Raw genomic sequence first — 12,609 nt, 5'->3', positions numbered from 1 at the left:
TTTGAAAATTTGAAAATTTGAAAATTTGAAAATTTGAAAATTTGAAATTTAAAAATTTAAAAATTTAAAAATTTTAAAAATTAAAAAAATGACGTAAATCGAGACAACGATCTACAGTGAGATCCGTTATAACGAGACGCGATAAAGTGCACGTGTACCGAGCGAAAATTCAAAGTCGATTTTTTCGAAAACAAAGCCTCGAACGAAAAATTTTTATTCTATATTTTCGACTTCTTTTTTCGCGTAGAATCACACCCTTTCCGCTTGTACCGCCAGTTACCAACCACCCTGTATACATACAATGAAGATGGCGTCTTGTTCCATACTACCGTGCGAAAGAAACGTCCGTGGCATAGATTTCTGCCTTACCTTCTTCGCTTTCTCACTTTTCGATTAATTTTCGTCAGTTTGGAATTTCTTCTTAAAAAATTCACCAATACCATGAATAAAACAATTACTAGCACGTATTTTCAATCATATTACATTCAACAATGAGTAATAGGAGAACCTGTAAACATGTCCAAACATTGATCTAAGGACATCGATATGTCGCCTAGGTTCTGTGAACTTTATGCTATGACTACATAGCGTAGTAATGCAACAGGCGTCGATGTATATACTTACATACCTGCAATCGCAATTTTGCGATTTGTCTTTCCATCTTTTCTGTAATAGTAGTTTGGATATTGTTAATAACCTATACGTACAATTACTAATAACACGGATTCAGGAGGATTATCGAGGAATTTTCTTTCAAGTCGTTTCACAATCACTCGTAATAATTTTCTGTCCTTCTAATATATTGGCATTAAACTATTAAAAAGAAAAGGAAAATTAATATTGAAAAAATAAATTTAAAAAAACCAATGTATCATTTTCATGTGATATAAAGTAACAAATTATATAGCACCGTCCTAGATTCTTATCGCGTATATTATTCCGCGAAACGAGCATCAAAAGGAAGTTCGATCGAGGGTTCGTTCAACGACGCAGTGTAGTGATAATGAGGATCCATTCTTGCGTGCAGTCAACTGTATGTAATTATCCAATGGTAATACACGGTTAGTAGTAAGCTGTTAGTAAGATTAGCTGGTTCGTCTCAAGGGATTCGTTTAGCTGTCAAATTACGTAATTAGTTACCGTATATTATTGGAATTAAATAAAAATAAAATTCATAAATATTTAAATGTTATACTTTCATACCTTTATGTAGATCAATTTTTTCAATATATAATTGCATACATGATTAAAGCTTCGATATATCTACATCTGTTATAAATAAATCCTTTTTACTTTATCTCCATTTGTAATTACATCCTACCTGATATAAGAAACTATTTATGCTCTTAAGGTACATTCATACAATCTTATTCACTCATGACATTATAAATAAAGAATATTATAAATAAAAAAAACTCTATTTGGAAATTAATAACATAGCTATTAGAAAAATTTTTATTTCGAGCTATATAAAATGATCACAGTGAAACGCACATTTTAAACTACATTCTAATATTGAAGAGATCGTTTCGTTTGTATGTCTTCTAATATTGTCCGAAGTTCCTCATCCTCTAATCGTCCTTCTAAACTGGGTATCAAAGCCTTTGCCTCTTCTGGCGTTTCCGGACAAAGATTTGCGAGCGAAGCTAGTTCAAATTTATGAAGCTTCTTCTGCATAAGTAAACTAAACAATATAAATTTTATAACTTACTGTGAATATTTTTTATTAAACAGGATAATTTAAGGAAGTAAATTTTTGTCTTAGGTATTTATGCTTAAGACGTCAGTTTTGTAAAGGTACTTACTTTCTTACAGCAGCAATGGTTTCTTTATTTTTAAACCGACGAAATCTGTTCGTATAAGTTAAACTCTTCATAAAAACTTCAGAAAATTCCTGTTCCTCCTCGGCTGATTCATTTTGCGCTTTCCTGTGCTCCAACAACATCAACACTTCCGAAATTAACAAGGTCTCTGCATTTTCAAATTCTAAAAAAAAAAAATTACACATAGAGCTTTTATTAATCAGATAGTATCGTTTACGCAATTTACTTAAAACTTACTTTATTTTCTTTAAGTCACTCGTGGGTACATTTTTGATTGAACATTACTAATCACAAATTTTTAATAAAATCTTATTAATCATATTTTGCAAAAAAGATACATTTATTATATAATATAAATATAGCACAAAACATTATATATAAATTTACATATTTGTATGTTGCTTATTCTTATATGTATAATTTAAATTTGTTATATATATATTTTATATATAAATTATTATAATATATTTTATATATTTTAATTTATATGCTTACTTTATTATTTTCAGTCGATCTTTTACAACTCTTACTTGAAATTCTTAATTATAAGTCTTAATATGTAATATCACAATTCTGGCAGTATCCGCGAACTATAATATATAAATATTTTGCATTTTTACTAGATTAACGAACTGTATATCATTGATTTGGTTTATTTATATATCCCTTTCCCGTAAGAAAATCGTATATTTTTCGTGTTTTATTTACGTCAATTTTAAGCAAAACCCTAGCTTGTGCCAATCTAAGATAACCAGCTTTTTTATTTTCTGCTATTAAAATTTGTTTGAAATCGAGGTAATTAGTAGGTACTATACGCGTAATTGAACAAAGCTCTTTTTCGGCTGAAGTTAATTTCTCATATCCTGGAAGACCTTGAATTGCAAGTGGCGGCGCCGTTTTTCGTTGTGCGATTGTACTCGATATGGAATTACTAAAATTAATGTTGCAACCAGGTAATATAGTCTTCCAGCTGTATTCAGGGTTATTCAAGTATTGTTTCCTTTCCTTTTCATTTTCTTGTCTAAGTTTGCTTAACTTTTGAAATATTGGAACGCTATGAAAGTGTTCCAAACCGTTATTGCGGAATTCAAATAACTTATTAAGATAATTTTTAAGTTCTCCCGCTCTATGTAAGCCTTCCATGAAATAATCGAACTCTATACCTCCTAATAATTGCATAAAAATTAGTAATCTTTCTGCAAGTGCTCTAGTTATTGTACATTCGTATCTCTGTATCCAAGATATAGTCCTTCTAAATGCTATCAGTCCATGATTACGTATAATTTTTCTTCTCCTCATACGTTCTTTCAGTCTGTTATTATATGCTTGTACTATAGCTACTTGTAATTCTTTTCCTAATTCATAATTATTATCACTTATATCAAATTCGTCATAGTTCAAGGCAGAAATTAATAATTCTGCATGATTATCAAAATTGACTTCAAAATCTGATCTTGCTGCATTGTATCCAGCCAAAAGTTTACAATTAAGAGTATTAGGTGCAAACCGAGGAGGTTCTTCTAAATCTTGCAATTTATATAGATAAGGAATAGGTTCACAACCAACCAAACTAGCTTTTGTTTCTTTCATTTTTGGCAATCCTGCCAAAGCCTGATTATCGATATAATATTGAAGATAATGATTTTTACATTCTTCCGTTGATTTCCCTTGTATTCGTCTGGCCATGTCAACCCAATTACCAAAACCACACTCCTGTAAAACATCTAAACATTCTAATTCTTGTTTCGCTGTCCAACCGCTTCCATTGATCAAGGGAAATTCATTCTTTATGATGATATAGTCGTGATCGTTTCTGTGATTGCTAATTTCTGATCCATTGGAGAAACAAGAGGGACACAATTCCATACTATCACACACAGCACAACGAATATACGGCTCTGTCAATGCGGATTTGCATACGCGGCATATTGGGTCTGAAGTAATGATTTCATCGTTCACGACTGACGCGTCGAGTTCTACGTTATGCTCGATCTTTTCTGTTCTACTCGATGAGCAGTCTGAAAGAGGATAATCGTTACTTTAGGCCATGCCGCAATTAAACATTATTTTTACACGGTACAACGTAAAATGTTAATTGTTATCGGAAAAAACATTGACAAACGTCATATGATTATAGGTTAGAAACAGACAGTATTGTCTCCGTCTCTTCTTGCTAAATAAAAGAAAAAATAAACGTACCTTTCGGAAATTGCAAGTCCGCCGCATCTTCCTCTGTCATATCAGTTAAATTCGGATTAGTCATATTGTTTTATTATATTAATTCTCTACAGTGCTTAAAAAGAGTTACTTCTTAAACGTGTACTATACTACTAACAAATGGCTACTCACAAATGATCTTGTGTCAATTAGCTGGAGTTGTAAGTACTCGTTTCGCTCACCAGATGGCAGTTCTAGAACCATGTACATATATACTTGATCGGTAAATCTTTTAATCTTTTGTATTCTAGCGCCGCTATTTTAAATGTAACGCTTAAATCAGTTGACTACGTGAAGTGTGCAGAATTTAAGTTTCTAAAATAATTTAACATTTTTAACGTCCCGCGTAATATGGAAATCGAAATAGTGTTTCAATTAGTTAATAAACAAGATTAAAAAGAACGTCAAAGATATATGTCAGCTTCGTCACATTGAATGAGAAACGTTGAAAACGATGAACATTTATTTTCCAAATACATTAGGTATGTATGTTATTTAAGAACGTATCGAACCTTGAAAACGGCGGTTGAATTACGAACATAACCTGAATGTATAAAATCGTGAAGGTCTCAAGTAAAATTGTATGTTTTCCGAATACGGAATTAAACAATTTGACATCGAAATAATTAACATGCGTAGTATACTATCTTTCAAATCAGTTAGACACGCGTACGTGTTAGTTACACAGATATAATGCCCTCGAACTGAGCGAACGTAACAAACCACGAAACTAAATATCTTTTTGGCTCAGGTAACTCGATACATATCTCACTGTCTTACGAAGGATAAGTTTCTCAAGAAAATTTTGTTGTATATAATTATGACTGACGTAACTGCGGTTCCATAGAATAAATTGTGAGTAATTTTATCTTTCTTATAAAAGTACAGTGATATCACACTGTTTGTGTCCGAATTAGTTTATCTTACTTGTAGATCTCCGTACTTATTTTGTTGCTTCTTCAATGCGTGAGTTTATCTAAAATCAGAAAAATATTTTGTTGTATGTAATCCAATGTTTCAAGTCGAGGTGGTCTGATACATAAAAAAGCAAATAAGGTACAAAATGTATTAGAAGGATAGTATTAAAAAATATTTATCGAAATAAATATACAAACGTTATTTATTATCATTCTAAGAAATACGCGAAATAAAACTAAAAAATATACGAAAAATACTAGACAAAGGAAGCCAGGTGTACGAACGAGTTCGCCTACGTTATCTTTTATAAAACAAACGATGCTTGTCATGTAACGTGGACACATTTAAGAATACGTCCACATGTTGAACTCTCTATCGGAACGTATAGTTTGCAAAAGAATAATAATAAGTCACTCGCGGATAATAATAGAGTCACTATGCAAATATTGGCAACAGTCTCGTGAAAGCGGTGTATGAGAATTCTCGATACTGTAACTTGAAATTAAAAATAGTTGTCATATATAATTTTATAATTTATTGAAATAGACATAATCTTGTGATTTATTGAGAAGTATAAAAAATATCTAAAAAAACGTTTTCAAAGCTTTTAATCTACTAAATCTATGGAATATAGAAATTTAATTTATTAAATCCAGAAAAGTTTGAGAAAATTTATTGAATCTGTTTTTTTTTTTTTTTTTTTTTTACTTTCAATATTTAATTTATTGTTCCAGGAAAAAAAGCAATGTACAATTGACATATTCATTCCATAGTTTTCAATTTGGATTACATAATATTCACGCAATGAGAAGGAAGACCATTATCTTCCGTTTACAACCATAATTTTTTGGTCGATTTACGTCAGGATTATTGAAAAGACACTAAACCTTGGCCTTCATACCTTCCGTAAGGGATTTCATTCGGGATAATAACTTGTTTTCAGCCCTCGTAATAAGCCAAAAAGATTCATATCGCGCGTTTATTGTGACCTGCTAGGCGTGGAAACCGGTTTCATTAAAATTTTTACGAGTCAACCGATCGAGCCAAATAAAAAATCTTATCGCTTCGTATAATATCCTATTCTTTTCTTCCCAGAGGAAAGTATTCACCGTCTGGGAAATTTTCATTCTACCGTCGAATAACGGAAATCGTTTCAACTATTGTAACATTTTGCAAATTCCAATACGACAATAGCCAACGTACTATATCATTTAAACACGTGTTTTATATTCGGATGAGACATATTATACGTCTTATGTGTCGAGAAAAATACAGATCTACAAAAGCTATCGTGTGCCTTACTGATTATAGTACTCTTCATTTCATTTTACATATGAAAATAATGGTGCGATACGGCAATTAATTCCTAATTATCGCCAATCATAAACTAATTTATTATAAATCTTGTCAGGACATTTACGAGATATTCAAAATAATTCGACGTATCTGAAAATTTATTGCGCGCGCGTAACAAAAATAAAAAAGTGGAGGCGTGTTGGGAAAAAGTAGTTCGTCTTGGAACAAGATTAATTGGCATGATCTCTGTAGATATCTGAAAATAGGAATCGTTCCACCAACGGTTATTATCGTAACGGTTGCGTAAACATCGATCTTTAGCGACAGCTTCCTACATTGCGCTCGATTCTCTTGCAGGCGAAGAGAAGTTTGACGAAGATGAATTTGCACGTGAAATACACACCGAATGAAAATCCCCATATGGCCATATCTATGGCAATGTCACGCAACAAAAGGAACATCGTCACGAATAACACCGTGTATAGAACGCGCGCGTAATTTAGGACGATCGTCCGGCTACGACAAGGACTGAAACTGTTTCCAAACACGGACAACGCGTCCATATCGTGGTACAACGATCGAATATGTATTGAGAGTCCTCGATGGACTGACTCAAATACGCTGAAGCGTGTTTCTCTTTTGTTTCCTTTTTTTTTTCACGTGACCGCGCTGTGTTTCTCATATTCGTGACTTGGATGATCTCTTGACGAACGAATCATGAATCCCGAGCAACCAGACTTTTCCAACGCAAGAACGCTACATTTCCGTACTCACGATGACGGTGATAACGTCAAAGAAGAAAGCGTTCGGTCGGACCGAGGAAACATCTTCGACAACGTTTACAAAATGACTACTATAGATAGGTACGTTCCCTTTATCGAATCAGTGAAAATATAACGAGGCAAATTGTAAAATAGTCGAAGAAGATATAAAGATACATTGGCTTTAAGTTAACGAGGGAATTCAATTTCTCGATTAAAGATATATCCGCGTGTAGACCGAATCAACTATGAAATATGCTATATTTTTTTCTTTCTATCCTTTCTTTCAATTTTACGTAAAATTAGATCGAGTATTATTTGATCGAGTTCTTTTATAATGGTTAGAGTATTAAATAATACTTGAATACATTGCCTATAACCTAGAAGATATATAAGAAAGAAAAAAACAAATGATATCGACGAATTCACTCGTTTTATTTATTCTGAAGACGGTTTCAGAGAAGAAAATAACGTAAACGTATGTATTTCTTGTTTGATAGGTCCCTAGAAAGTTCGTTTCGTTACTTTTTATCGATCCTTATATTTTCTTCGTAAAGTCCATTCTAACGCTTCTTTCATCTCGTAAGCATTATAACGAAAAAAAAACTCGTCGATTTAACAACTCTCGCGCGACAGCTTTCATAAGAAAGTATTAATTCTGTGAGAGAAATATGGTAATATTATTTTAGAATACTCATTTAATAACATACTGTTCGCGACTAACGGAGATCGAACGTAAAGTTTCTATTTCGAACTACGTACATGTGCATGTAAAAACGGATGATACTTTCATGGATAAATGAAACGTCAGACAACAGTGATCAACGGTGAAAAATATGTTATTGTTTCCAGAACTTCCCGTTATTTTTACACCGTTCCGACATGAGAAATGAAACAGGAGCATTTGCTTCTTTTAAAGCTACCAGAACGATAAGGATTTCTATTTTCTCTATTTTTCATTAAAAAAACACAAAAAAGAAAATACGTAGATTATACGATATTGAGATTAGTTTAAAAGCAGAAAAAAAATTGATAATGTTACATATATAGATTTTGACAAGGAGCAAATCTCTCTTTTTCTTCTGCGCTCTACTTGCTATAATTTTCGAATTTCTATCTTTCAATCCCACATCTGGTAAAAAAAAAACAAAAAGACTCGTAACGTTGCGAGGCAACTTTACGTGAAATTAAAACAGACGATCGCCTACGTATATCAAATAAAAGATCGTTTAACGATAAATAAGGATCAGTTTGGATCGAAAATGATCCAAAAGATGCAGCAGAATCAATTAGCTTCACCTGTTGCAGCCAGTAGCCATAAATCTATCCCACAGTACCTATTTTAGACAGACTTTGAACGTTAAATAAACTAACAAATAAAATTCCTATACATGTTCATAGTTAGCTATTTATCTAATAGTCTAAGAGTACATGGCCAAGTAATAGAACCAAATGTAATAAAATCAAAACATTTAACGATCCAATGAAAATCTATACGCCACAGGCTAGTTAACGAATAATGCATAGGATCATTAAAAAATTAACTGTGATTTTCAGGAAATTAATGTCAGTCGTCAAAGTGTTTCTTCGTTTCTTCGCTGGGAATTCCGTATACGAGCACGAAGATGCCGTTACCGGCTGACAGTAAATTTCCAGTCGTTCACAGGAATTGAATCTGTATGGTAGAGATTTAGGGTTGCCTACATACGATCGGATATCTTTTTTACACGAGCAGAGTTCGGATTTATTTTCTTTCGCGCCGTATTCTTCCCCAATCGAACGAAAGAAAAGAGAAAAAAAAGACACCGTTTTCGAAAGGGTTATCGGACCTTTTACGGCATTTGTGACTTCGATTTACCTCATTAGCATCGCCTTCGGCATTTCTATATAACGGAACAACCAACATACATACAGAAGCAACCAGTGCGTTCGAAGGCGAACGGTGCAACTTGCACTTTACGACTTGGTTTACGATACTGTACATCTTCGCTTCCGTCGATCAACAAAAAATACATGTAAATTTTGTATTAATCATTTGTGACAAACCATGTCGTGACCGATATTCCATAGTTAAAAGTTTATTCGTTTAGCTTTTTTTCATTTAAAATGAGAATAATTTTGTAATATTTTAGAGAAATATCACTGGAGATATTCAAATTATAGCGATTGTGAGTCGATGACCTGTTAAGAATTTTTGTAAAAGAGCTTCGTTTCAACTGTAGCTTCGATTCTTCGGTGATACAGTGTTGCTACAGCTAGAAACAGTTAAAGAAACAAAAGGTTAAGGTGTACCATGTGCTGTCTAAGAAAGAAATTACCGCAAATTATTGCCATAGCGTTCTTCCAATTTGAAAACAGCATCGCCAAAATGAACAAAGAACCGCTTCCTTCTTAAAACATCTTCTTGACACATCGCCAAACTTCTGCTTCCATTTCTTCCTTTTCAATCCGTTTCCCTTTGTTGACTCTTACGATGATTCACGCTTTTAAATTGACAGTAAAAGAAGAAAAAGGAACATTTCCACGAATGATTTGCCAACAGTTTTCTGATCGATCATCGGAAACAGTCTCATTTAAATGCAACGAAGATAACAGGCGGGCGGGCTCAGCGACAAGTTCTTTCGTATGCAAATGCGAAACGATGGTCCTATACGATACCATTGAAAAGCATCGCTTGCTTATTCTTGATAAGATTTATTTCAATCGTAATTATCGTAATAGTTTTATTTCTAATTATCACAGCTAGATACGTATAATGATATACGACGAGTAGAATTAAACTATGGTAAACGATCGCGTAGAAACGAATCTTCGAACATTTTGCATCCAATCTTGAGTTTGCGTCCGATCGTCCGATTGCTTCGTAAACAGCCTTCAATCGTAGAATGGCATCCGTGTAGCAGTCGTGCATGATTATTAGACAGCGGAGACACGAATGAATATTCATCGCGTTGTCGAGCAGAGTAACGTGGTATGGTGTAGCGTAGCGTGGCGTGGCATGGTTCACGGTGGATTCTTGATGGCAAATCCTGTTTCTGCGCTTGGACGACGAAATTACGCGCTTCTAAACGCAAATTGCGAGTTACATAAGCAACAAGCGAGCCAATACCGAAGCTAACGCTTGCGAGACTGCAAAAGTGAGACAAATCGAGAATCCTTTGATCGTGTTAAATAGGCTTGTTAAGCTGCAAATCAATTGTTCCTTAATTGTCGACGTTCAGGTAGCTCTGACGACCATCGAGTTTTTACAACTGACTGCCTTCTATGGATATAGATAATGTTTAGAATAAAGAGGACTCGTTATCGCGAACGGAAACGATCGTTAGAATAATTCGTTCCTCTCCTCTGCGAGTTTCCATTGTCTCGAGCGAAACCTCTCGAAAAGCATCGATACACAGTTTGCAAGTGGGTGGAATAGGTGAGCTGACTTTCACTCGTGTAATTTCTGATAATTACGACTTATTGCGTTGGATAAGTATGGAAATTGTATTATAGGAACATAATTGAAGATAAATCTGCATCGGTTTTAACAGAATGGATCATATTTTATCGTAAAAACGATTATTGTTCCGTTCGGAATCTTCAAACTTGTTAGGGGAGTGTTACGTTTTGTTTGGCTCGTTTTGGTTGTGTTGCCGATCTATACAAATTGTTAAAATCTATTTAAATTTCAAATTGGAACGCTCATTCGCGCTATTGGTAGTTTTAGTCTACGTTACGGCGCGTGCGCGCGCGGGACGTGACAGGAGCATGGTCAGTTGCATTTAGAATTGTTAGTTTACTTTACCTTTGCTACTCGATAGCCAGAGATGTGTTGTAAACTCGGTGTCTCCAGAGTCTATGCTTTAAAACCATATGGTGACGGTATAAGTTTTCGAGGTTTCTGACCTGCAGGAGTATCGCCACCTTTTCAGAACCGAACGTCTCGCGTCAATTCGGATACCACCCCACACTTATCAGCAGGAGACGCGTCAAGGGCGCATGGAATAGCGGTCGTGACATTCAGGACGCCGTTGATTGAAAAAGTAATTTTCGACAAAAGCCAATCAGCGTGTGTCCTGAACAAACTCGAAAGCTCGGACAGTCCGAACGGAACGTGCGTATTGTAGCTTTCCATCGGTATACACAATCGAGCCTTCAATCAGTCGTAGATGTGTTCTAACATTCAAACAGTATACGTAGTACAGACTACGACACACGTACTATGTGTCGTACTCGATTACACATGTTTTTCATGAAAGTAAAAGTTCCCTTCTACTATGGCATTTAAAAGAGTGTAAACTTTAGTTTCTCTTACGCATCACTCGTACACCGTGGCTGCTGATAATTAATTAAATCGTATTGAATCATCGTACGACATTGGCGTTCGAGCTAACGAATCACCGTAGACAGACGTGAAACAGTAATTTATCGAATATTATAGAAAGTTTTTTTTCTAATTAATATACTCGAAGTTATCGTCTCGTTGTTTCTCGATCGCTTTAGTATCGTTGGAATATCCGCTTTCCATAAAATATATCCTAGACACATACATATACAATATTATTCAGGATATTTCACAACATGCGTCGGATGTGTTAATCTCTTTTTTTAAAGTATGAGTTTTCTGCTCATTAAACTTGGTAATTGGATTCGTTTGTCGCGAAAACATTTCTGCTGTATCGTTTTGCCAGCAACATATCCATTGGAAAAAATCTCGATTTTTCTTGAAAAGTTGATTAATCTACGAGTAGATGCCTAATTCGAATATTTTAAGAAAATCGCGCGAAAATCTAGATGGTGATACGTTATTAATTTTCCAGCCAATGAAATATCAGGCAGAACCGGTTGCCATTCGTCATCGATTCTGTATGCCACTGACACCGAAATGAGACAGGTTTAAAATTAGTTTCACGATGAAGCACTCGTATCTCTTCTTTTTAGACTGGCACTTGATTATCTGTATTCGGATTTGCATGGATATAAAGATCTTTCGCGCTTCTATTCCTTTTCCATTCGAACGGAATCCCAATACGACATCGCCTTTGCCGTTGTTATTATTTTGGACTTTTGATATAAATTTTATACAAATAAATGATATTATAAAATGTGCAAGAACCTATCGACTCTAACCGATATTAGGAAATAAATGAAATAAAAGATAACAGTAACTTCAGGAAGCGATAAGAATGTATCATCGAGTTTCGGATTCAGGTCTTTTCGTTCTTAGAATAGAAGAAACATCAAGCCATAAAGGTCAGCAACAGACTTCTTCCCCGTAACTTTGATATTCAAATGACCACCACCTACGAATGGAAGGAATGGATCAATTTCTTGCAACACGATGTATCGTTATTTAGAAGTTTAACGATCTACAAGGTGAAGCGAGTAGTTTCGATGGAAAGAAGGATACGTGCGGCCGATCTTTGATAAAACGGTCACTGCGACCTGAGCCTAACGGGATAACCTCGATAAACTTTGGCTGGTACGTTGTTGTGAAGCCACTCCTAGTAACATCAGTTTACGTTACGTTTCTGTATGCGTATCTCGGTATACGTAAACCAGACTATCTATGATAATCCAGACGGGCGTAATTGACCCGACTCGACTTATCC

General features: G+C 34.5%; 2 protein-coding genes across 5 annotated transcripts in view; one reads left to right on the top strand and one right to left on the bottom strand.

Annotated features, from left to right (window-relative positions):
- Positions 1-1,437: 1,437 nt before the first annotated feature.
- LOC100744071 (DNA-directed RNA polymerase II subunit Rpb4) lies at positions 1,438-4,743 on the bottom strand. 2 transcript variants are annotated; one of them, XM_012389386.3, is made up of 4 exons: positions 4,553-4,743; positions 4,023-4,234; positions 2,061-3,841; positions 1,817-1,986 (listed from the first exon to the last, which is right to left on the bottom strand). In XM_012389386.3, the coding sequence occupies exons 2-3, from the start codon at positions 4,084-4,086 to the stop codon at positions 2,463-2,465; spliced, it is 1,443 nt and encodes a 480-aa protein (XP_012244809.1). In that variant the 5' UTR covers positions 4,087-4,234; positions 4,553-4,743; the 3' UTR covers positions 1,817-1,986; positions 2,061-2,462. The 2 variants fall into 2 exon arrangements, with proteins under 2 accessions (XP_012244810.1, XP_012244809.1); XM_012389387.3 differs by lacking the exons at positions 2,061-3,841; positions 4,553-4,743 and adding an exon at positions 1,438-1,684 and having other exon boundaries at positions 1,806-1,986; positions 4,023-4,176.
- LOC100748897 (neprilysin-2) overlaps positions 4,312-12,609 on the top strand; it is a 38,651-nt gene continuing 30,353 nt past the window's right edge. Inside the window, exons 1-2 of one of the 3 annotated variants that reach the window (XM_012389335.3) lie at positions 4,312-4,522; positions 6,612-7,117. In XM_012389335.3, the coding sequence (XP_012244758.1) occupies positions 6,972-7,117 (146 nt within the window). In that variant the 5' untranslated portion in view covers positions 4,312-4,522; positions 6,612-6,971. Of the gene's footprint in view, positions 4,523-6,611; positions 7,118-12,609 lie in introns of those variants that run through there. The other 2 variants (XM_012389337.3, XM_033322471.1) reach the window with 2 other exon arrangements.

Source organism: Bombus impatiens, unplaced genomic scaffold (assembly GCF_000188095.3).
Source record: "Bombus impatiens unplaced genomic scaffold, BIMP_2.2 scf_0640, whole genome shotgun sequence".
NCBI lineage: Eukaryota > Metazoa > Arthropoda > Insecta > Hymenoptera > Apidae > Bombus > Bombus impatiens.
This window is presented reverse-complemented; position numbering and strand designations above follow the sequence as displayed.